At 36.7% G+C, this 25,977-nt stretch overlaps 2 protein-coding genes across 4 annotated transcripts in view; one reads left to right on the top strand and one right to left on the bottom strand.

The window, feature by feature from the left end:
- RALGPS2 (Ral GEF with PH domain and SH3 binding motif 2) overlaps window positions 1–25,977 on the top strand; it is an 89,839-nt gene that overhangs the window by 26,129 nt on the left and 37,733 nt on the right. For both annotated transcript variants that reach the window (XM_008946290.1, XM_008946289.1), the window contains exons 5-7: window positions 852–941; window positions 3,582–3,677; window positions 6,852–6,978. In XM_008946290.1, coding sequence (XP_008944538.1) covers window positions 852–941; window positions 3,582–3,677; window positions 6,852–6,978 — 313 coding nt within the window. The remainder of the gene's footprint in view (window positions 1–851; window positions 942–3,581; window positions 3,678–6,851; window positions 6,979–25,977) is intronic.
- ANGPTL1 (angiopoietin-like 1) lies at window positions 12,398–22,221 on the bottom strand. Of its 2 annotated transcripts, none has more exons than XM_008946288.1 (4): window positions 21,377–22,221; window positions 16,153–16,346; window positions 13,663–13,933; window positions 12,398–12,673 (listed from the first exon to the last, which is right to left on the bottom strand). In XM_008946288.1, the coding sequence occupies exons 1-4, from the start codon at window positions 22,200–22,202 to the stop codon at window positions 12,486–12,488; spliced, it is 1,479 nt and encodes a 492-aa protein (XP_008944536.1). In that variant the 5' UTR covers window positions 22,203–22,221; the 3' UTR covers window positions 12,398–12,485. The 2 variants fall into 2 exon arrangements, with proteins under 2 accessions (XP_008944536.1, XP_008944535.1); XM_008946287.1 differs by having other exon boundaries at window positions 12,405–12,673; window positions 16,153–16,383; window positions 21,405–22,221.

Genomic DNA, 25,977 nt, shown 5'->3' with positions numbered 1-25,977 from the left:
TTATTTTTATCCCGAGGTGTTGAGAAATTGGAAATGTCAGTGAACTGTAGCTGAAGGTGTTCAACTCATATGAAAGTTGGATGATGCTGCTTTGAAGCTGTGGAAAAGCAAAACTAAAGGATAGAACTCAATTTTAGTTTTTACATTCCTTCATTTTGTAGACTCATAATAAAATTTGTCATGATTTCATTTTCTTTGGAGAACTTTGAAGTTTGAGAGTTATGCCATTTGCTTTGTCCGTGAGATCTCAAACTTAGCCTGAAGATGTCTGTATGGATTGTATGTAGCTGATTCTGCTGGGGATTGATTTTTTTAGATTATTGGCAGCAGAAGTGTTTCCCTCATTAGAAAACAGATCTCAGTGTCCTGTACACAACTAACTGGTGTGATGGATTTTTACAAAGTCGGGTTCTAGCCACCCACACAATCACCATGACCGGGAAAAGCAGGCACCCAGAACATGTGCTCTGCTCTGAAATACTGGAGTGCCTGGATACCAGTTATGAAACAGGGAAGAGGAAGAGAATAACAAGATTCAATTCTAAACACAAGTTGGAGCTATTAATTTGATTTAAGCAACTGCTTGACTGTGTAATGGTAGAAAGTATCCTGTGTGAGAATGAGTAGACTAACAGAGAAAAAGACTTTGAAGAAAGTTTTTTTTAGTAGTATCTGGATTATATTGACTGGGATTTTATACTGTAAGCATTTGTATCTTCTATTTTGTATTCAAATTTATTGATGGAAGTTGAAAGCTGTGAGACTTTTTATGTATTACTGATTAAATAAATATATTAAAAATGTAATGTTCAAGCTCTGTATTTTAAAAAGGCAAATTTTCTTCTTTTTAGGTAAGCTTCTGGGTTGTTAGAGAGATTCTACATGCACAAACTTTAAAAATACGAGCTGAGGTTTTGAGCCACTATATTAAAACTGCAAAGGTAAGAATTTCAATGAGGGATGAGAGTTTTTAGGATTCGCCATGATAAAGGATTTTATACTTATATTGGTCAGTTCAAAAATACACATGGGTTAATATTTATCAGATACCTGACTTAGCTGTGTTTGTGTCTGTTGACAGGAATAGCTGTTTGGCTTCTGCGTGTAACAAAGTTGTCAGAAATACTGACAAACACAAGTCCTGAAATGGAAGCCTTTGTTTACAAAAAAAAATAGCTTAACTAGGGAAATGCAAAGGTGCCTTATTTCATAATTTATTAGATGTGTTTTCTAATGTTGGTTAAACCAAAGTACATGGTGCACAACCAATCTTGGAAGCCAAGTGGGATCAGGTTTAGTTAGTGCTTGGATGGGGCTTGCCAGTGCTGGGTGTTGTAGACTCCTTTGGACACGGCACCCTGAATATGCCTCATCTCATCAGTGGGGTGCAGACAGCAGTGTCTGCTGAAGTGCTGCTGGTTTGGGGGCAGTTATGTGTGCTAGCAGTTAGTTGAGCTTTGCTTACCTCTGAATTGTAAAAAAAGATAATTATGAAAAGCAAAAAAACTGCATACAGGGTGTTTTTTCTTTTTCATTTACTTACTGTATCTATTATCTTGGCTTTGGTTACATATGGCTGCCAACATGAAGTTATTGCAGTTAGTGCCATTTGAAGGATAGTTTTATTTACACCAGTGCTCTTATCAAAGCAGCTTGGTGCTAGATATCAGACTAATTAACTTCAGAGAAGCTGTAAATCCACTCTACAGTGAATTCTTTGTGCTGACGATCTATTTATTTTATAGCCTTTTAATGGTATCTCGTTGCTTTATGCTTGAACTAATTAGACTTAATAGTTGCATTCCCCTGAAGTTCACGGAGTATCCAGGTTGGTTGTGATTTCTGGTTCAATACTGGCAGCAGCTAGGAAGAGCCCTTTTTTCAGTTTTAATCAGCTATACTGTCCTTGGGGACAGTGACCTTCATGAGCTTGTTTGGGCATGTGTGTGGGTGTGTGCAGGTGTGGGTGTGTGAAAAGGGTTATTGTGTAAGTGGAGGGATAAATAGCAGCAGTACTATTTGGAAGAATAGTAGGACTATAGTATATGGCAAATATCCACACCCCCCAACACCACCTTCCCCCACAAAATATTGTTTGTCGTTTACACACAACTATTAAAGAATCCTCCCAAAAGAGTATTGGAGAGAAGCACTTCCTCAGTCAGTGTGGGAAGACTCTCGTTCATCAGTAGACATGCTGGAATCCTAGGGTTCTGGGCACCCAGACTGAAATTGCTACTAGGGTGACCTGGTTCAACATGGTGTTTCTGAGTAATACCTGAGGACTTCGTTCTATAAAAGGTTGTTAGTTTTTCACCAAGATATTACATGGAAAGAGATCATTTGCCCTGTTCTAAAGCTATTAGTGAGAAAAACAGCCTTGCAGTATCATTTTTGGCCTTCCCAACATAAGATGTTCTCTGATATCGAGCATTTATTCAGAATCAGTCTCAGCTTTTTGTCCTCTTATCTCATGAAAGGCCTCCTAATTAAGAAAACTTGGATAAGCAGATTTTCAAGGAGGTAAAAAGACTGAACATTTCCACCATTTCTTGAATAGCAAGGCTTCGTTATGGTATTGTATCATTTCTAGCTGGAATCCTAACCTAATTGGGTGCATTTTCCAAATGGGTTGCAGTACTGTGATCCATTTCCCTTTATCAAAGTCTTTTTCTTAGGGCTAAAAACCTGTTTGTGTGCCCACCACACTGTAGTTCAGATCTGGACGCTCATAGCTATCAGAATAATTGATATTGCAGAAGAGCTTAAGGAACAGCATTTTCTTCCAGGCCATTTTTAAGTTTTTGTGGCAGTAATACCGGTAGTTAATTGCCCAAGGCAGATTAATGGTGTCTGAGACAGATGGAAAGAAAAGGAGGAGGAGAGGGAAATTCCAAATATGTCAGAAAATGTAGTTATGTGCAGTGTTCTGTAGAGAGTTTTTAAGAAAATTCTTTTACCCTGATGTTTTCTGTGTTCAATTCTGATTTCATTGTTCCTTTCTGTTCCTTAGTTTTAGTTGTCATACCTCAAAAATTGCCTTCCAGTGAGGGAGGTACTCCAGGCTCTTAAAATTTACCTGCTAGATTTCATCCTGTGACAGTATTATTTCGGCGTTTTGATGAATCCTTGGTAGCTACTTAAACTTACATTGCCAAATGCACTTGTAATCATTGCAGTGCCTAATATTTTGTCATCCACAACTGGGTTATCCTTTCTGGCATGTTGAGTTTTAAAATTTGGTTGAATGATAAGAAAAGAATTTGTTGGGTTTGAATGTCAGAAAATCTTTGGCACTTCTTATGTATGTTGCAAGGTGTATGCCTGTATATATTTTATGGTTTTTTTAAAGGGTTTTCTGAACTATGAAACAGCCACTATAATCTAATCCAAAACTGTACAGATCCAGGAAGGGAAAATTAAGGGGTGCCATAAGTCGTATGGTTGCACAGTAGTTCACCTCAACTCTTCCTTTTAGAACATGCAAGAGTTCTTCATTTTTAAATTATTTATTCTATATTCATTATTGACAGCACTTGAAATGTTATTTTACGATTTATATTTTTTTTTCCCCCCCTCAGAAACTGTATGAACTGAATAATCTGCATGCTCTTATGGCAGTTGTGTCAGGCCTACAGAGTGCTCCAATCTTCAGGCTGACTAAAACGTGGGCGGAAGTGAGTGGCAGGACAATGGAGGGGGGTCAATTTATTCTTAGGGAAGCAGCATTCTTTAGCTGTATGCAATGATTATTACAGATACTTTTAATCTCCATGTACATAATATTTCTGGTGGCTCTTAAGTCTGTACTCTCTTGTTATTTTTTTTTTCTCCATTCTGGCATAGAAATATTTTCCTTTGAAAAATAGTTCCCTGCAGATTCTGTTAAATGTAGAGGCTCCTAATTTGGCCAGAAGCTATTTTGTATTTAGTTGCTGGAAAATTGTGAATGCCAAAGCGGGTCATACTTCAATCGTTATGGGGTTTATACTGTTGGAATTTTCTTTGCTATGGAGAACAGATGTCTAGAAAGTTTTGATTCAGTTTCCATGAAGAGATTTGTAGTTTCCCTGACTGATAACTAAATCTAGCAATTTTCTTCAGAGTTTTCAGAATTATTTTCGTGATTATAACAACTGCATTGTACAGTGTATTTGTAGGTCAGCTTTTGCACAGTTATGAAAGAATGATACTCTTTGGAAACATTTTTAATGGACATCTAGTTTTTGAATGCAGTTAATATATTTGTGTAGTTGTATCCTTGATCAGAAGAACATTCAGACTGACTTTAGCTCATTGATGCTTCAGAGCTGAGAAAACACTGGGCTTGATTCAGCCGTACATTGTGTAGGTATTCAGCTGTATAAACAGATGAACTGTGACATGTGCAAGTGGGATAGAAATAACAAGGTGACTGGAATACTCCTGTGTGAGGGCTTTATATAAATACATCATTGAAAAGAGCTAAGAACTTTCACTGAAGACATTTCAGCACATCCTCACAAGTTACAAGAAGTGTTTCTTTCTTGATAACTGAATGATAATGTTGTTCAGTTGATAAATGTTACCAAAATTGAATATAATTGAAGCCTGAAATGATAGATCAGACTTGAACAAGGTGGTGCAAATCGGCACATTTTGAGAAAATAACAATTCATTTCATATAAATCTGAATTTTGGCCGTTGTTTTATCTATTAGTCTTGACTTTCCTTCTGGTCTGCAGAACTACAAAAGTCTTCCAGGCACCAAATGATGGCAGAACATTTTAGAACATTATTAAAGACAAGCTAATCTAGGCTGATTAAACTGGAGCCGTCTTTGAGGAGACAAACTTCAATGTCACGTTCCAATGGCTGGAAAGAAGTCATACCTGTGTGCTGATCACTTGTCCTGGAACTGGCAGGTGTCTGCAGTTAAAATAAACATGAGATGGTGTTCATTATGTTCCAAATGTTGGAACTGAAGCTGAAGATGTAAATGAATTGCTGAAATGTCAGACATCAGTATCTCTTAGGAGACAACTCACTTGTGAAAAATTATGTTCTTCTGAAAGCCAGTGTTTGGTTTGGTGGTGTTAACTATCCTGATGAAGACTAAGATGCAGGGTATACAAGTAAAAAGACTAGTTTTTTCATTTCTGAATTGGCAGAAGGGACACCGCTTCTGTCATGTTCATGGAGGTTGATCTTTTAACTGAAAGAGGAAAGGGAGTACGCGTAGTGGGAACATCTTACACCCTTCTTTAAATTCTGACTCTGAATTGAAATGAAGCCTTTAAGATGGCTTTGCAGCAGTCATTCAGCTAGATGTTTTAAAAGTATTTTAACTTAATTTTCTATCTTACAAAGAAAGCCTAGTTGGTGGTAATTCTGTCAAAAGAAGGGTTGAGGGGAAGGAGGAATGGCCAGTAAAGGAGATCCATGACTTTGAAGCTTTATATTTGAATTGGACATTGCTGTAATGTTAAGAGCCAGTAAAATTGCTAGTTGGCAGAACAGTATACAAATGTGTATTCAAGTCCATAATTCCTTCTGTAAAGAAAAAGGGATGAAATCCTTTTTTCTAGACTTTTAAGTACAAGTGTGTGTGGATATCTACATTCATGGTTTGTAAAAGCATAGCTCAGTTGAAGTTATTAATCAGTTCTTAATGGTATTGTTTTGCTCTTTAGAAAATTATTGGTTGAGATAGCTCTCAAATCAAAAATGGGAACATACTTTGGAATGTTTGGAATGGCCAGCAGGCCGAGGGAAGTTTTTCTACCCCTCTACTCTGCTCTGGTGAGACCCCACCTGGAGTACTGCATCCAGTTCTGGAGCCCCCATTACAAGAGGGTTGTGGACCTGCTGGAGCGTGTCCAGAGAAGGGCCACCAGAATGATCCGAGGGCTGGAGCAGCTCTCCTATGAGGACAGACTGAGAGAGTTGGGGCTGTTCAGTCTGGAGGAGAGAAGGCTCCAAGGTGACCTTATTGTGGCCTTCCAGTATCTTAGGGGGGCCTACAAGAAAGCTGGGGAGGGACTTTTTAGGATATTGGGTAATGACAGGACTAGGGGGAATGGGGCAAAGCTGGAAGTGGGTAGATTCAGGCTGGACATGAGGAAGAAGTTCTTCACCATGAGAGTGGTGAGACCCTGGAATGGGTTGCCCAGGGAGGTGGTTGAGGCCCCATCCCTGGGGGTCTTTAAGGCCAGGCTGGATGAGGCTCTGGGCAGCCTGATCTAGTGGGAGGTGTCCCTGCTCATGGCAGAGGGGTTGGAACTGGGTGCCCCTTGTGGTCCCTTCCAACCCTGACAGATTCTGATTCTGTTTTAGCAGAGGACTTTAGAGCCCTAATGGCTCAATGGTTGGACTTGATGATCTTAAAGGTCTCTTCCAACCTAAAGGATTCTATGATTCTGTGAATATGGATTTTTGTGAATCTGAACTTGTATAGAATTTCTGATCGTATCTGGCCAAGAAATATTAGTGTATGAATAAATGGAGTGAATAAATACCTTGTTTGAAATACTGTAGATGTGCACAACATACAAAATTTTGATGTGCGTTAAATAGGGGAGTTGTTTGATAACTTGTATTATTTCATAAGGATCCTCCATGACACTCAAGTTTTACCTGTTTATTTTTTTAAAATTATAGTTTAAATTTAACAGCCAAAATAAATGCTTTTCTTTGTAAACTCATCCTTAAGGATTTAAGTGCTGTAATTTTGAAGCAGTTATATTTAAATACCAAACCAGTAACAACAACGGGAGTGTGGAGGTGGTAATTCATGCATATAAGGGTAAAAGAAAAATAATAATGATCAAACTTAAGCTCATTTAATTTTGTCTTTATTTTTTTTCCCTTAGTTATTGAGTCGGAAGGATAAAGCCACCTTTGAAAAGCTGGAGTACGTTATGAGCAAAGAAGATAATTACAAAAGGCTCAGGGACTATATCAGCAGCTTGAAGATGACTCCTTGTATTCCCTATTTAGGTAAGTCAAAGCATTTCTAGTGGGAAATGCTAATGACCAAATTCCTTCTCTAGTATTTACACAAACTAAACACCATCTTTTAAGTATTCATGGAACAATTTCCATATTTCACTCAACAACTTGTAACCACTAGCTGATTCTGAATATCCTGTATATGGCAAGAAATAACTGATAGCCTCAGAAAGAAAACACCTGTTATATCTCAGAAACATTTCAAGTTTTACATAAAGTATGTTTTCTTGGAGTTATTTTCCCATATGTTGTGGATACACTGACTTCTGAAGGAGTGCTTAAATTGTTCTGCCTGCTAGCCCTCTTAGAGCTAAATACTTGACTGCTATAGTATTGATAGCTTTTAATTTATGAGAAGGTATAAATCACCAACCTCTGAGATAAATAAATGTATATCTTCAGGTTTGGAACAGGGTAAAATCTATTGCATTTCATTCTACTAAGGTGGTGAGAGTCTGAGTTATGTGACTAGGCTTTATGGAGTAATTATGAGTAATTGATATTTCTGTGTCTGAAAACTAGAGATAACTAGTGTTACTAGTGAACTAGTGTTACTTAATGCCCCAGTTTAATATGTTTAAAGTTATCAGTGTGATTTTTTTTTAATGTAGCTTTTCTTTGATACCATAAAATTAAGGAAATGTTTACCCAGTGTTTTCGTTTTCCAGAAAAAAAAGAGTTGATATTTTTGGAGAGTTGCTCTTACGCCTAAAGTCGAGATGACCACCTATAGTCACTGAGGCTTATTAAACTGTAATCTTTGTTCCTGAGGTTTGATACTTCCTTTACGTAGCTGGGCTGTTAACTTTTTCAAGATTAATAACTTGACAGTCTTTATACTGTGATCTGTGTATCTGTCACAAAATTATTTCAGTTGCTTCATAGCTTGATATGAATAACAGTACCTTCATTGATGTTAGAATCTAGAACGATGCCTCTAAAATGCCTACATTCTGGTTTTGCAAAATTGATTGAATTTTACATGCTTTATACTTAAAAACATTCTTTGAGGAGGACCAATACTAATTTTAATGACAAGTAGTCCTATAGAGTTTCTTATTCTGTCTTCCCTTTTTACTTCCCTGTTCCATTCCTCCCAGAAGCATCCAGCAGTTCTGACATGATCTTAACAGCTGTTAATACCTGTATTTTCAAGTATTCTGATGTTGATAATTGTGCCTAGAAGGGAAGAATCAACATGAGCAGATTGTCTGAAGTGCAGGAGTGAAAGCTGCTGGTGTGATGTAGTATCACATGCTACCCTGATTGTGAGACCTAGCTTTTAAAACTAGGCCTGAATTAAAAGGGGCAAAGAAGCAGCTAAGTATAATGTAGTGTGATGAAATATGCCATTTTGTAGCTTTCCCATCATGTGTACACATATATTATGTACATGATGGATGTGGTTCTGAAGCCTGGTTTCTAGCTTTCCAGATGCTTTTCACCTGTGTGCTATGATTTTTAAAACATGAAGCTGGGCTCGAAGTGTTTTCTTGCTCATTACAGAAGTCCTAAGCCAATTTGCTGTCAGATATATACATACTAATTTATTTATTTATTTAAATTTTCACGATACTCTTACCCTTGCCATTATGGTCTTCTAATATTTATTGCTCTATGCAGAAATCTTTATGCTTTGGTGTATTTGGCACTCGAAAAATAGTGTCTTACTATGTGCAAAGGTATATTTTAACAAGAGAAACAAAAGTGACATTGTGATAATGGCATGTGCCGGGTAGGGGGATTAATCATAAGGTCTGTGTTCTCTCACAGTAAAAGTGGTGGGGGTGAGTGTTTCTTCACAGTTGGTATGGAGATCCTGCAGTTGTCGTGCTCCCCTAAAATACTCTTCAGAAGAACAGAGAGAATCAAGCCAGCCACACAGTTCTATTTGCCATTGCAAATCCCCTCTGGAGAAATATTGGCACTGGTTATGAAGGATCCTGTTTGGAAGGTCATAGGGAAAGGGAGCAAAAAGGAATTTCAGCTGTGATTTCAATGATGAATGTTTTACCCTTAAGAGTTTACTAGTTTACTGTTATGCAGCCAAACAGTGAATGTGGATGTGGAATGTTTTTCTTGGTTGTCTTCTCATTGTAAGGTAAAGCTTAAATGCTTTCTTTGTGTAGTCTTTGCAATGGGCATGGAGGCACAGAAGTACAGACTGTTTTCTTCTTATGACAGCTCACTCATGGCAAACAAGATAAAGATGTCCTTCTACATTTAGTTATGGGGGGAAATATAAAAGTATTCAAGTATTCTTCGTTTCTTTGCAGTGATGAGTGTGATGTGATTCCCGAGTTCTAAAAATCCAAGTGAGAGCAGCACATCATCAGGGTGGACTCACACTGCTCTTAGCACTCACATTTAAGTTACCAACAACAATAAAACTTTTGAGTGTTAGGCCCTCATTATACCATGAGGAGTATGTCATCACTGTTTTATCACCTGGCCAGCTAAAACAGCCAAAAAAAATGGGAGCTGTATTTGTGATGTGGCATTTAACCTTAAAAATTCATCTGCAAAGGGAATATGATCACAGGGTTCTGATTAGTTGGAGATTGCACAATGAAACAATTGAGCCATGTCTTGAGAAGTAAGATTTTTATTTAACTAAGCAGTACTACCTTGTGAAATATTTTCTTATAGCTGTCTTTCAGGAGTTATATCCAGAAACAGAAAAGCTGAAAACAGGTTATTGAAGTATTCATTTGGTGAATATTTAGGTACTTCAGTGATAATGCTTGCAGTAGACTTTAGAAATCTATGGGAAAACCATGTTTCAGGTTTAGTACAGGTTAAACTTCTTCAAGGTCTGCTTGGTTAATTTGGATTGATAGTACAGGAGTGGTGAAAACTACATCCTTCACAGTCAGACTGCTTCTGAATATCCAGTGCAATACACTTGAAGGATGCTACAGCCTCTTTGGGGAAAAAAGTGTGAGAGAAAACATTGAACTTTCTAAGCAGGGTAAATGACTTAAAAAATTGAACCCTAAAGCTAAGAAATTATAAGAGTAAAAGCATGTGAAAGTAGTTAATTATTGTACAGCATATGGCCCAACCTGAAAAAGACACGCTACGCTTTCCCTCCACATAATCTTAAATCAACAACTTCAAATTAAGTCGTTCCTTTCAGAGCACAGCATTTGTATGTTCTGAGTGTTCTGTGTATATTTTGTAATAATGTTTTGTTAGTGTCGTGCTTCAGCTTTAAATTGGGGAAGGCTCACTTTTTAGATGTCTAATATATGAGATGTAATTTAGAGGCTGAGTGCCAGCTAATTTTACGTAGAGGTTTCTGTAAAGTACAGCTTTCAATGAATGCACTGGATAAACACTGGTTTTGTAGCAGGCAAGGTATTCTTGTGGCAATAGAAGATCTCTTCCAAGGAGAGAAAGTCTGTTGGTTGAATGAACTGGAAGAGATCTTCTATTGCCACAAGAAAGTCTGTTGGTTGAATGAAATAAAGCTGTCAGAATTGTTCATTAAAAGAATATTTTGAAGGGCATTTTCAGCTTTTAAATGTACCTGGTCTTCTATCCAGCTACCATAGGAAAAAAAGAATAGATTCTACATAGTCTGCATTTTAAGCATTTGCAATTAAAAAACATTTTGTAGAACACTCAATCAGTGAGGTCTGTACGATACTTGTAACAAATATTTCTTATATGAAAAACAATTTCAGAATTGTTATCTTAAACATTTTAAGGTTAAACTAAAGTCAGTTAAAATTATTGGAATTTGGTGATGTTATATGCTGGGATTGATCACCCACCCTCACCAACCCAAATTAAATATTGTTGAAACTTGTTGGTGTTAATCTCTGACCAAAGACATAGCTACAACCCTTGCAGCTAGAGATTATCAGTGAAGCTTTATCTACTCCAGAGAGTATGGTCTGAAAGCAGAATGCCATTTTCTGTCCTCTGAATTACAAATGAAGGTTTGCACAGCCATTGATATTGTCTAATTTAGCACAGTACTGATATTGGATTCTTTCAGCTATTAGGATTTCTTGTGTTGAATAGGGGCAAAGTTTCTTAATCCTAAAGGCATATATCAGGTGCCAAACAAATATATTGGTTATAGTTCAGAACAGCGTATTTAGTCTGTGTAATATCGAATTAGATTAGGTAAGCTGTGTGGCTAAGTACAATTATTAAACAATTTCATATACTAGGAAGAAAGCTTTGGTTTTGGAGAGTGGTACCTAAAGTGAACATTGTTACTTCCGGTTTTGGAAGTATTTTGTTTTGATGCAGTACAGTGTATGTCTTTTGTTAAAGGCTGGAGAAGTATTTTCTAATTATTTTTTTAAATTGCATATTTCCAGTGGAGATCTGATATCGATAAGGTAGAAAATTTAAAATAGACAGTATCAAATGTTGTATACCTGTAGGGGAAGGGAAATGTGCATATCATAAGCAGCCCAAGTTTGGGGTGATAGGGAGAATATACTCGGCTGATTTTTCATATATGTTTTACTGTGTCAGCAAAAAGCTGTGTTGGAGGAAAACTTAAAATATTTAGAGACTTGGTTCTTCTCTAAATTAGTATATGTGAACACTCATTTAGACCTCATTACTCCTAACTGGAGCTGAGGGGGAGTCTCCAAGTGTCAATGATTTTAATACCAGGACTTTTCATTTTGCCATTTAAGTTTAACACTTAAAAAAATATTTTTATTTAGTTAGGATGTTTGAATACAGGAGTCGAAAGTATAAAAAGTACTGAGCAATTTGGTTGCCTTAAGCTTATGAATTATTTCTTAAAGATATTTTTCTTATATTAGGAATATTTTGCCTAACTGTTTTACAGGAAGTAGGATATTCAGACATTAAGGAATTCTCTATTCCATTTAGAAATTTTCTGTTTCACACTTAATTCAGCACTTCACTTTGAAATAATTATTTGTTGCAAAAATCTCTCTCTGCTGGCAAAGCTAGAAATATTTTTGTGTAGCTTCTTGAAGTAAATCTTAAACAGTGATGTGAAGTCAGATTTTCATTGAACGCAATACCAACATTTTAAATAAATTGTTAAATAACTAATCAATTTTCACATTAAAGCAAGACAATGTCATTTCACATATTTACATTTAAAGGTTGAGCTAACCTGAAAAGGCATAAGCTTTTTAAGTGGAAAAGCTTATATCTTGTCATATATCTGGAAATTTTTACCAGCTTTAATGACTGTTTCCATAAAGTATTTTGGACTTGAACAAAGATAAATATGCTTTGCAAGCATAAACATCTGCTTTTGTGAATGTGTGTTTAAAAAAAACACCGTCTGTCACAGTAGAAAATGTTTCTAAAAAAAGGAGAGGGGAACACAATGGGGGGGGGGGAAACAACCAAGGAAACTGTAGACCTGCGTTTTGCAGGGGCAGATTGTGCAAAATAATGATTAAAAAGTAATATTTTATCTTTTCTGGAACTCAAGCGCTGAGAAGTTTATATGAGATCACTTGAGCACCGTGGAATTTTCCTCCTCAGTCTATAGGTCTGATCATCATTTGAACGGCTTTCAAGGAATAGGAACCTCCCCGATACTCAGCCCAAAATATTCCATCCTGATACTTGCTCCTGTAGTGGCCTCCTCGGTACCACACCCCGTTCAGGTTAGAGTGGGCGCATGCGTTGTACCACCAGCCGCCTTTGTGAAAATGAGCACAGTTTCCTGTGGGACAGAAAGAAATGAGAAGAGAGGGAGATTAGTAACTGCTTTCATATTCTGGATTATTCTTAGAAGGAACTTTAAATTATCATGGTCATATCAATTCTTGCTTCTACCTAAATTATAAATTCTGTTGTAACAGCAACTGTTGCCTGGATGGGAGATTTATTGATATGATATTTAATGTGACAGTTGAAAAATAAGGAGATTAGCTCCTCTCAGACTACCAGCAGTGCTTGTCCATGAGCTAACATTCAAGGAACTCGGATTATGTACTGTTTAGAAATTCTTCTATGGAAGCAATGTGAGTTGATACAGTCCCAAGCAGTACACAGGGCCACAGTTTCACAAAGAGTTGCTTGTACCTTGTGTATTTTGTGTTACAGGCATGGTGAAGAGTTTGCAAGTTTTGTCCAGCTTTATGGTTATTGACAGCTGAGGAAAAGCAGTTGAAGTATTATACTCCCCAGCCGTTCTTTTACTGCTCTGGTTTTAAGGGGAAAGCTGGAGGAAGAAAGTGGAAATGAACAAAAAAGGCGTTCTTGAAGGAGAAAGAAACAAAGTGATCTGCCCACTTCTCAAGTATTGGTACAGGACTAAGCCTGAGTACATCTACAGTTCCTGTTGTGCTCTTTAGAGGCTTTAGTTCATGGTGATTATTATGTGGCCATAGAGCTACTCTGAGAGATCACCTGGATGGGTGTTCTGACTGCAGAGTCATATGCAAGTGATGAGGATGTCATTGAGCTAGAAAGAAAGCTTGCTCAGATATGCCTTCAATGAGGGTAGAAGAACGTGAATTTCTCAGTGGTGCATGGCCTCGCAGGGGGCCCTGTCAATGTGATTTCTATCATTGATTTGAAGCAGCTTTCAATAGACTCGTTTTGTCAGAATTTACATACTTTTCTTCTACCATACTCTTTTTTTTAAAAGGTGGTTTCACTAGTGGAATCTACTGCTTTCCCTGTTCACATGCAGGCTAGATTCCTTACCCGAATACATGTCCCTGTCCCGGTCCAGTGTGGTGAACTGCTTTCCGTTGTGCCATATCATGGAGTCGCCCGCGTTGCCCTGGTATGTGCCGAGGCGGAGCCGGTAGAACTCGCTCTCGGGCTCCAGGCGGAAGCTGCTGTACTCTGCGTAGACTTTCTTATTGCTCCAGTCTTCTAACTCGATCAATAGTCTGTAATTATCCTGATTGGTAAGCATGTAAATATTTTCTAGTCCCAGCCAGTACTCTCCATCAATATTTCCAAATCCTTTCTGTACAGAAGATCAGAAGGAGACATTAGCTTAGTTTCTCCGGTTTGTGAAAACATGCTCATCATCATCAGTTATAAACCAATGGAACATGGGTACTGAAAGCCTTTAAGCTTCTGAATGACCACTCAATCCATGCATTTAAATGCTTTATTTTGCTGCACTTGGCCATTGACTCAGCTGTACTGCTAGCTGCATGAGGTACTACCAGGTTCGGTAAAGGTGGTGAAACTATCAATTTTCTGTCCTCTTCTTCTTAAGACAGAGAGCATAGGGGAACAGAAACAATGTATTTCTTGACAAACTCATAATGATGTTTAAGGCAGTATATTTCAATGTTGGATGGAAAAGGTATTGACAGGTAGCAGTCTCGGTGTTCAAGGTAAATAACTTTTTGTTGCCTTTTTAAAATGCAACTGGTGTTATTTTTTACTGTAAACTTAATCACATAATTCATCTGTGCTCCTTATTAGATTTGTTAGAAATTATGTATGAAGATATCTTTCTGTTCAAACCACAGACTACCAGTATGGTGGCTGTGGAGTGATATCTGTTGTCTCCTGTCCCAGAGTAAGCCCTGAGTAAGTTGATAGTTTTAATGTTTGGTGCTGCAGCTAAGGTAGGTAGATCACCTACTGTAGCTCTGTTATGCTTCTTAGTTTACAAGGTCTTCCTGCCCTCAGGCTGTTGATGATGCTGGACCTACAGTTTATTTCCTGCTTGGAGCCACTTTCTGAGAAAGTCTCTCTCCATCTAGATAAATAGTCTGGGCTCTTAATTCAAGCTGCAGTTTCACAAATGTCTTAAGTTGATATAGCATCATTCTGCTGCCAAAAATGGTAGCAGAGCTTTTCTCCTGGCTCATGGCCACGTGTGCAGTGCTTCCCTTGCATCAGCATTGTGGCTGTGTGGCCACAGAGATTGGAAAAGAAGTGGAAATATGGGTGTGGGAGACATCTCTGCTGTCTGTGGTGCAGGTGTTAGTTTGAAGCCAGGCACAGAAGTGCACCTTTGGGTACTTGAAGGTAGGTAATAGGAATACCATCTTCACCTGCTGCAGTTCTATGGGAAGTCTTTTGGGAGCAAATTTGTCCAAGCTTGAGCCATTACTTGACACTGGTTAGATGCTTCTGCCTTTTCTTTGCATTATGTTCGAAATGTTTATGGCTGCTTTAGAGCACTCTGTAACCGCCTTAGAATGTAAAATAACACAAAACCAAACTAAAAAAATCCAACCACCTACTTTTCTGTGAAGTAAAGGTTTTTAATAACTGCTGCTAAGGTTTAACTAATATCCGAATCATTAAGTTCCAAGAATGCAAAAAGTATAAATCCTCATGGTAATTTCCTGTGTATATACGACACTATTTTTATATTAGTGATTGAATTAAGCATGACTCTTTTCTTCAGATACAATGCATGTGGCAATTGTAGATCCGCTTTAAGTGAACACAGTATTACAGAGGAAAAACTGTGTCCTACATGGATGAAGTCAGTACATTATTATTCTTTTAAAAACCCAACCAAATATATTTTAAAAATTCCTGTCTAGCATGTAATTACTCCCAAGCAATGTGTGTTTATCGTCACAGGCATTATGCCTACTAGTACATAATATCACAGTAACAGGTGAGAATGTGTTTCCCTTTACTAGCCCTACTTCAGATTTCTAACCTAATTTTAAGGGTAGAAATTATTTCCTTTAAGTATTAGGAATGTTTTTAAGTTGAGGCCCTGATCCTGTAGATCTATTAAAGTGCTTAAACAAATAAGGGAGACAATTAAGCTTTTCAAATACTTACTGTAGTTCTCAGTGTCTTAATAAAAATGATGTGTTTCCTTGGGTCTTTGCAATGACTTCCCAGTCACTGTCTAGAATAACACATCTCCCTAGTTTTTTGTGCATTACAAATCCAGGCTATTTCAGACAATACATTAGTTCATACAATGTTAAGTAATGCGTTGAGTGAAGTAGGACACTTCTACTGAAATGTTTGCCTCTGAGGGATGACCACTCTTTATTTCAGTGTTTTTTGTTGGTAAAATTAATTTTACTGTCTAGTTAAGCAGCTATCTGTTTCCAGCTCCTCAGTGTTTATCATTCAGTACACCCATCTGCAGTAAAGAATTGCACTGGAATGTTCACTCTATCTGCACTGCCATAGGTAATGTCACTGCTGGGCTGAAATGAAGCAGCTGATTTTCTGCATTCCAGAATTTACCTTGTAGCTGTCCCAGTTCCTGAAGAAGTTGACAGATCCATCTGTCCTCTTCTGAATAACTGCCCATCCTCCAGGGTCCAGGCTGTTCTCACACCACAGTTGCATTGGCTCATTACTGTTTTCAGGTTTGATCATATAAATCCCGCTATTTGAGTGCCCAGCTTCCTTGGCTTGTTGGCAGTCTTTGAATGGACCTTTTTGGAAAGAAATACTGTAAGCATTCAAGCTTGGCTATGCAGTGCACATTGTTCAGGAATATTCTTGTAATGCTAATGGAGTGTATGATTCAATTAAGGTAAAACTACCATAGGAAGCAGTGTAAAATGTTACTGTCTTGGGTTGATTGTGGATATATAAATATATCAATACTTTTTTAACAAAAACTTTGTTGTGCTTAACAGGTGGTATACTTTGGTTACCAACACTCAGTTTTTTACTCTATCTACTGTGTGAAAGATGTATACTCTTGACTCTAGCTAGTCAAGAAGTACATTATGGCTTTCATTAACTATTTTCTCTTGTATTGTTCTTGGAAAAGGTAGACATCAATTTACTCCATTGTCCTATTGTACCCATTTGAAACTGGTGAAAGTTCAAAACAAGATACCCAAACAATCCTCACCCAAATACATAAACAGTTTAGCTGCTGTAAGAAGTATTTAGTGGAATTTAGTGAAAGAGTATTTTTATACTGCATAACTTTTTTTGCCTTTATATACTTAACAGTTCTGGGATCAGCCTGTTAAGTGTGGATAGGAATCTTTTTGAATTTCATGTGTCATCCTGGTGTGGTAGGTGCAGATGGATACTGATGAAGAAAATATGTAAGCAGTGGAGAGGGACTTCTGAGCAGCTGAAAGGGCTCACATATTTGTTTCCAGGGCTGTGATTCTACAAAAATGCTGTTGCTGACATTGCTGCTTGAAAGCTCTATTTTAGACCATGTCAGTAGTGGTTTTGCAAATACTGCCTATAAGAAGAGCATCTGGTTATTCCATAAGCATGCAGCTTACATGTCTCTGGAAACTGCCTAGTTTAGCTTTCAGATTTTTTTGCTAATAGTTTTCTGAAAAGCAGAAAATAAAATTATTTATGTTCATGTATCATTACTTCAGTTGATTTAGAGAGGCTGATTATTTACTAATGAGAAGCAGAATAGGTTCTGATGGCTAGTTAGGGGTGGATGCCTTAAATGTATTTGAAAACTCATACTCAGTAAATCTGAAAGTAGTACAGCTTTCTCCTCATTTTAGAAGGCTCATTTTCTCAAATATTTTTGGAAGTTCAGAGAAAACTTGTCAGTCACGAAAGAAGTTAATGTGCAAAGAAGTGTAAAAGACAATTGTTGAGGTTATTCTTTAATCAAAAGTAGAGGCTGAGTGAAAGTGACCTTCACTGCAGACTAAGGTTGCATGAAAAAAGAAAATTGAAAATCACACTTTTTTTAGTTTTTAAAATAGTAGTTACCAGTTGGATAAATGTGTAATTAGCAAGAAATCCATAAAGCATTTCTTACTAATTAGAGTGCAAAAACCTCCTGTATCTAATGAAGGTGAATACTTGGAGCTTCTGGCAGTGACAGTGCTACAGACATTGAGCCAGGGTTCTAAGTACTGCTGCATACTGTACTGTCAGTATTTGAAAATGTTGTTGTCATTCTTGCAGTGCATGCACCAGTAACTGAGGAAAGAAATACAGCAGCTTTGGCATACAAGTGCTTTTTCTCTTGTTCACAGTTAATTTCCACGTAGTTTGTGCACGTTGCAAAGTTTGTCCAGTGGACAGGTCATTTCCTGTCTAAGTCGGGTCTCATTCCCTTTCCTTGAACTGTCTAAAGTAAATTTGGGTGGTGTATAACTGAACAGCGAGGTTGTTCTAGAAGTATTATTGTAAAGCAATTACTGCATTAGAAAAAAATATAAAAGGACAAGTAGTATTTTTTATGTTAATTGAATATTAAGAATAGCTCAATTAGATCTGCTGTATATTATTTCATGTGATTTCTACTGGAGGAGGAATTTAGCACCCATTTTTCCATCAGGGACTCGAGCAGATATTTGGAGTGATTTAGTAGTTTTTAAGACAGGCAGAATTGTCCTTGTCTATTTCTATAACACACTTTGATCACTGCTGAAATTCATCTGACTTTAAGGTCACAGGACACAACTTGCCTTCATTTAGTGCTCAGATTTGTCTATGAGCTTATCATAAGGTAATGTAGTTGTAGAGGTAACAGGCTTCTGCCTTTAATGTAAAGAAATCCAACAAATCCCATAACTTTTTGTTTATAGCTTTTAATCTTTTTTTGAGAAGTAAATTCTTTGTTAACTGTAAGCCTCTATAGCCATTTCAAGTTCTCTGTTTAAGAACTAACCCGTTTCTTGCTTAGTAAATATGCTATTTGTGAAACAGCGTAAGATTCCCAACAGTGCAGATGTGAGTGGAGACAATGGAAGAAAGGATAATTATTCTGTTTAAAATCTTGTTACCTGTGTAAGGAATAAGTATCATGTGCATATCTAGTCTTTTGTAACATTCTGTGTAAACATAAGTTGCTTAGACAATTAGTTATAGGTTAGAAATACTCAGAGAAGATGATCTGTTAAATATGTCAAGTAGAAAATTGCATTTTAGATGTATAGTTGTCCTGGTTTGGGGTAGAAAAGAACTAATTCTGTTCAGTGCTTTTCAGGCAGCCCTGACTCAAAACCGTGGTAATTTAGTACAGGTCATATTCTGTTGTAAATTACTTGTAGTAGAGAAGGAAAGTGGTAAAACACTTAATGTTTCAAGCTGAATATAATGATGGTTGAACCCTCTTTTATTATTTGTTTTTGTTATCTTGAGCAGATGATATAGAAGCTGTGCTTGTGTAAGCTTCAGATGGAGGATTTTTTTGGGCAATAGTACAGAAAAAAGTCCAAAATAAAATCTGGCATATATTTTTAAAAAAAAAAAAAAAAGTTACATTGTTACTGAGTGGTATTAGGAGCAGAGGGAGGTAAGTAATTTTCAAGTACTCTGTCTACTTTCTGCAACATAATGGCAGTAAAATTTGGGGACACTGGTTATTATCCTAAGGATGAAAATAATATTATTCACAAGAACATTGTTCTTCAAATTTTAGAGCCATGTTTATGCAAAGCAAAATACTCTTCAGAAAATACAATCTCATCCTTCTATTCACCACACAGTTTGAATTTTACTCTCCACCCAGAGTATAAGGTGCATGTTGACCCTTATGTAAACTACTGCTATGTGCAATATTAGGTACACTATCAGATAACAGTAGGCTAAAACTCCTGGATTTTTGCTTATTCTGTCATAACCAAGCCTTTGACTGACCTATTTCTAAATGGTGCTATTAGGTTTTCATTGGTCTTTTTTGACATCTTTGTACATTGTAAACAGTCAGAATCTTTTAACTGGAAAGCTCATTTTTCTGTAACAAAGACAATTTTGGTTCTGTGCACTCTTAAATAACCTTAACTTAAAAATAAGAGAGAAAATAACTGGGCATTGTGCTGCAATTTAGAAGTTTTGAGTTTGGTGTTTGATGCTTTGCCAGCTCTAGCAATTTTCAACCTTCATTTTTCCAAGGCACTGCAAGAAATACTTAAACTTTGACCTCAAGTGTCGAGTATTAAGGGAAGTTGAATAATGTTAAAATAAATCTCGTAAGATTTCTTTGTGTTCTCTTGTAGAAATGGTTTAAAAGTCTGAACTTGTAGGTGTCAAGGGCATAGGGAAAACCATGGTAGATAACTTGAAGGTGTAGCACTAAATATTTTCCTCTATTTTTATGTACAGCAGGCACATATTGAGAGAGAAAGAGATGCATTTATAACAAAATCTTGAGGCATGGGTTTGCTGGGAAACAGGAAGTTGCTGATTTTTTAGAATTATACTTTTACTGTCTGACCAGACGTTAATGGAATGCTTTTATATTAGCTGTTTCCTTTGTGTCATGATGTGCAATTTAAATTCTCAGGACATCTGACATTTTACTTGGGTTTGTGCCTGAATTTTCTACAGACCCTGAATAAAAACAATTGTTCTTTCTATCAGCAGCTAGTTGTTGTAGCACTAGAACAGTCACAAATAAATGTTTGTTTTCATCTTAGCAACCAAGTTGAACTTCCAACAGTAACTAAAAGCAATTAGAAAGCAAAAAACCGCAACCCAAACACAAAACCAAAAAAACCCACCCAAACAACCAACCCGTTTTGCTGTGCAAGCAAACAGAAGTCAAGAGCAAGCGCTTGAATTATGTCTGAGGAAAACTCGTTTTTCTGAATCCTTAATTTTTTTTCTTTAATCACAATTCTGTCAAAAATTTAATAAAGTGAGAATCATGATAGAATTCAGGGTAGCTCAGAGGCAGTTAATTTTCTTGTCACTAATTTTGCCTCTAGTGATAAATGAATATATCTAATGATCTGAAGAATGCAACGCATGAAGATGTGATACAATCTCCTGAATATATTTTCATAATATTTATGGTATTAATTTAACCTGCCGTCTCCCTACTGGCATCAAATTACTGGGAATTAAGTTACTAATTTAGAACTTTTAAAGTTGATTCCATCTGACTGGATCCACCCGTAATTAAATTATCCTTTCAAAGTTATCTTACTCCATTTAATATTTCAACCAGAGGCTTACTGCATGATTGTGTTAGTGGATTTAGTTGCTCATTTTAAACCAGCTCAGAGTAGGAGGAGTAAAACTCTTCTAGCAGGATTAACTTCTGGCCAATATATATGTGTAAGTGTAAAGGACAACTACTTTCAATTACTTCATGTATTTAGGATGAATTAGCTTTTCTTATTCACCAGTGCTGGTTACTGTAACATATAGCGGGTAGGCATCTTCAAAGAAACAGGGCTAAATACTGGAAAGTATAATCTTGTATTGAATTCTCAAACCTAGCTGGAGACGGAAACCCCAATACTGTGACTTTGTGAGTCAAAGGTGTGAATGTTTCGGATAGGTGATACTTAGAAATTCCATTTCAACAAATTCATTTTATGCAGCTGTAGCTTAAGAATTGGACTATTTGGCAGACTAAAGCTCTCCTTAGAGGGGAGTAGAAAATCAGAATCGGGAGCAAGGGTTGGCTCTACCAGATACTTTAAATTCTTCATTCAGTTTCCGTGCCCAGGACGGTTTCCCGCAGCAACAGAGAAATCTCAGGTTAGATAAATAGTGATAGGCAACTCACCCTCATTAATTAGAGCCAGCGGTGGTACTCTGAAAGGACTCTTTGTAGGAGAAGTAGCAGGGTCGGGTGGTGGCCTTACATCTCTGTCTCTGGGGTAGCCTGGGTCTCGCTGTATCTCGTTACCTCCCAGAAGAACAGGGGTATATGCCTGGCTGTTAGGGATGTGCTGTGGCACGACTTGAACAAGAGGTGGAGACCCGTGAGTGTCCTGTCGCGAGAAGATTCTCAAGCACTGCTCTTCCAGCATTGAGATAGTCACAGACTGATTATTTACAAGATCAGTTAGTGCTGCATATTTTACTTCAAGCTCCTTGTATTTTGTTGCCATCTTCAACATTTCTGTTGTAACATTAAGGACTTTGTTTTCCAGTTGGGAAAGCTCAAGTGAGTTATCACGTTTTCGAATTATCTCGTGCAAGAGTTGCATATAGAGTTGGGTGACCCGAGAGTTCATATTACGACTTTCTTTCCTCAGTAATTTTACTTCATTCACAATGTTTCCATCCACATCCACTACCAGTTGCAAAATGTCAATCTCCCGCTTTTGCTTGGACAGCACATCCTTCAAGTTCTCTATGTCCATTCGGGTGACTTCATCTTTTCTGTTACCAGTACCTGGTCCGTTAGTATTCACGCAAATTGGTCCTGTGATTTTTTGTTCTGGGACCAAGAATGTGTAACCACATTTCTTCCCTTCCTCACCATTGTCTGCTGAACGAGGGTGCCTCCGTTGGGATGTTTTGTTTGGTGTAGACTGTTCTGTACAGCGCCCAATGGACAACAGCAGGAACAACAGTACACCCAAAGTCCATTTAAATATCTTCATTTTAAACCGAGTATGATGACTGTCAGAAGGAAGCTCTTGAACAGATAATAGATAAAATAATTAAATTAAGGCCATAGCAAAGAATCCTGTACTGCTTAAACTGATGGGTTTTCTATGATTACCTGTATGCAGACAAGTCTTTGCAATCTGTTACTCACTTAAGATTCCATTGGGTTAGCTTCAAATAATAGTTTTCTATTTTGAGCAGCAAACCCTAAAATTCAGATACTCAATTTAGTAGTGAAGTTCTTGCAATGGTGAATTTTCAGAAGCAGTCTTTTGCTTAGATTATGTATTATGCTGTCATGATAAATTTAATTGCTTGGATCTGTACTCTGGCAATTAAATGCACAAGATTATAGAACATACAGAGTGCTTGCACAATATCTTCATAGAAGGGAAATAGGGAGACAGTGATAGTAATTTCAAAAATATTTATATAAATTTTGGAATTTGGATTCCATATGCCTTTTTTGGTCCTCTTAGCTTTATATATGTCTATATAGATGTATAATTGTTAAATACCATGTATGTGCCTATTTATATATACACATTTTTCAAATTTATATATACACAGATATAGTAGACTTGAAAAAAAGACAAGCTTGTCTAACACTTTTTTGCCATTAGCATTAGGCAGATTAGGGTAAAATGGCTATCTTAAGTATTGATAATGACATGCATGTAATTTAAAATTTGTAAGGGAATACTATAATGCTATTTGCTCTGCATCTGTATCCCTATTGAGTTGCCTTTTGAGATAAACATTTAAAATTTTTGTAATGCCATTTTTGTATCTTTGAGAACATTTTTATTCAAATAGTATTGAAGTATCAGATCTGTTATCACTATAAATACCATACCAAAGTGTTTTATTCACCTTTTAAAGAAAATAATATATCTCTTAACTTTGTGTGAAGAATTAAAATGCAGTGGGAAAGATGCAAGAATGCTTTTAGAGACTTCTGTGTTTTAACTTTATCACCTCAAATATTAAAAAAAATAAAGGTAGCATTTAATTCAGGGGAAAGCCCTCTTTTCTCACATTTTATTTATTTTGTCAAGCAAATCACTTTTCTTATCTCAGCTGTCAATCTGACTTTATAGACTACTGTTAGTGGTTGTACAAGGCCTTGTACAGTGGCCTTTATATAGTTACAAAGAGAAATAAAGTAAATCCAGAGAAAGTTAATTTTCATTCTTTTCCTGCCAAGTTCAAGTGCATTTGGCAGCCTTGTAATGGTCACCCTTAAGGAGAAGCAGACTTGTGCTGCTTCCTTTACGCTTATCATTTACAAATGATAAGGTGACTTTTGTGTCACTTCTCCCAGTTCTGTTACTAGCTTTAATATTGCTGTTGGAAATTGTCTGCTTAATATCAGAGTAAACTTATTAAGTCTTTATTTTTTGGCTTTAACTAAGAGCAGTGGTTACAAGATTCAAACCTTGCTGTACACGCAGTCAGGAATTATATCTAGGAATCTTCATCAAATGTTGCACTGTTGCTTAAAACATAACTTTGTTTGGCTGGCGGTTGTATGGCAGGACCTCCTTCTGGGAAGGGAAGAAAACTCTTAACAAATACTGAAAATCATTTCTTACCCTACATAAACAAAGTGAATATGTAAAGGTTTAGGAAAGCTTATATTTGAAAACTTATTTCTGTATGTTTTACTGTTAACATGTAATAAGTATTTTGGTGTCTACTGGTAAATATTTTTCTTAAAACCAGAACTTTTTTGAAAGTTTTGTTAGTACTTCTCTGCTGAAAGTGCAATTTCTGGTGTGGTTGGGTTTTTATTTATTATTTAAAAGGAAAAAAAAAGGGAAAAGTATCACTTTTCTCCAGAGCTGATTGTGTATTTTTCTTTGGTAATTTCAGATATTTAAAATATTAATTACTTGAACAGTGCTCAGAGTTAAAAGTTCATTAGGTTAAATTTTCACATGAATTATAGTGAACACATGGGAAACAGGTCTGTGTGTGGTTTCGAGCTTGACAAGGATGAGAAGAATAACTGTCTGAAGTTTGAAACCTCTCCACATTTCCTAAATTATTTTTCAATGCTTTTATATTCAGTGTTTGCAGTTGCAGAGAAGGTGAGTCCATGGAATACGTTAAGGATGAAGCCATAGTACAAGTTGAGTATTTTGCTATTTTCACAGTATGTAATAGCTACTTCACAGTCCAGAAAAGTGAATAGCACTTTAGTTCTTGGTAGTTTTTAAAGACCCTATACAGTTTCTTAAATAATGAGTGGCTGGAGGCTTTTCCCACAGCAGCACGTTTTTCCACTGAAATACATTAAAACTTAAATTAATTTTTCAAAACCAAACAGCCCACTTTGTGACCAGGCATTCTGCTGCAGCCTGTTTTCCACATATCTTTTAATAGTATATGTTTTCATTTTGAACTTTTATGTGTTAAGGTTAGAATTTGTGTTTATATACATACTATGAGTCCATAAAATCAATTAATTCAATGGTCTAATGTAGCATAACCAAATGCAACAGCTGCCCAAGATTATGCCCTATAACACTGAAATAATTCAAATGTCTTGTATTAAATGGAGACATTCAGATAAGCAGGGATGAGTTTTGTCTGAGAATCTACTTGGTAGCGAGCATACCTGGAAATTCTGATGTTGAAAAAATTAAATGTCTTACGGTGTTGCTTGGCATGTTTGAGCAGCTTAATGCCTAACTTGTTATACAAGAATAGGTTCTGAGTAACATATTTACCTGGAGTTTTAATCAGCTTAGAAGGAAATGAAAATACTCTTTCAGAAATTTCCTGATGTTCTGGGCAAGCAGCTTAAAAAAATACAAACTGTTTATCCAAAATATCACAGAGTGATAGCCTAATATGTAAGCTCTCAAAATGACAAATATTAGAGTTGGGAAATAGTTTTAGGGTTTTTTAATCAGACACATTATGTCACAGATTCCCAGGTTTAGATGTTTAGGTAGTGTCATAACTGCTGTGAGATAAAGCAGTTGAGGCTCAGGGAGCTCAGTTTGGGCAGAGCCACGTTTTCAAACCCTTCCGGCAAGTCTTGCGTCGCTTGTTGTGACTGGAGATACTGAAATACCTGAATACAGATCTTGGAAAATAAGTGAGAGAGACAGTGATTACAGATGCTCTTGCTTTAAAATAGATTATTTAACTCTTTATGAGCTGTCATGTTTTTAAAATTATAATAGACTGTCACTTGGTTCTGTTGTGTTTCTGTGTCACCCAGTTCTGGGTCTCAGATTTCTGTAGACGTTGCATTACTTATGTTCTGGCATGGTGATGTTTTATTGCTTCTGCAGGAGAATATGTGCAGCTATTCATAGCAACACAAACATCATAATCAGAAATAACATCATCATCTTGTCAGAAATACTCAGAGGTCTGTATAGGGCTTCAAGACTATTTTTGACATTTGATGCTATTCCTTCTGGTTTCTTTCTCTTTCCAGTCTGATCCCCATAAAAAAAAAAAAAAAGACCTTGTTTCCAAAATTAGTCTTTGATTTATTACTTTTTAAAGTGTTTAAAAGAAGAGAATTCCAATTTAAAAGAGGAAAGTAGAACAGTAACTACTATTTTAAGCTCTCAATGAGAAACTACTGTAATGTGGACTGTTAGCCCCAAAATCTCGTATCACTTACTAGAGTCGCAGGGATGAGGGAGGAAGTGTGGGAACCAGTATATATTTGGCATTTTTTAACTTTCTACACAAAAAAATCTATCGTTTCTTTGTTTTACTGCCGTGACTCTCATGTTCAGC

The sequence above is a fragment of the Merops nubicus genome, unplaced genomic scaffold (genome assembly GCF_000691845.1).
Source record: "Merops nubicus isolate BGI_N331 unplaced genomic scaffold, ASM69184v1 scaffold168, whole genome shotgun sequence".
Taxonomy (NCBI): domain Eukaryota; kingdom Metazoa; phylum Chordata; class Aves; order Coraciiformes; family Meropidae; genus Merops; species Merops nubicus.
Note: the sequence above shows the minus strand (reverse complement) of the source record. Positions and strands in the feature narration are given on the sequence as shown.

What these genes read in the sequence shown, in the direction of transcription:
- ANGPTL1 (XM_008946287.1), bottom strand. Translation starts at nt 22,202, where the DNA reads ATGAAGATATTTAAATGGACTTTGGGTGTACTGTTGTTCCTGCTGTTG. An exon ending in GGAACTGGGACAGCTACAAG is followed by an intron (nt 13,934 to 16,152) that starts GTAAATTCTGGA and finishes TCTTCTGTACAG; the next exon opens with AAAGGATTTGGAAATATTGA. An exon ending in GGACAGGGACATGTATTCGG is followed by an intron (nt 12,674 to 13,662) that starts GTAAGGAATCTA and finishes TCTGTCCCACAG; the next exon opens with GAAACTGTGCTCATTTTCAC.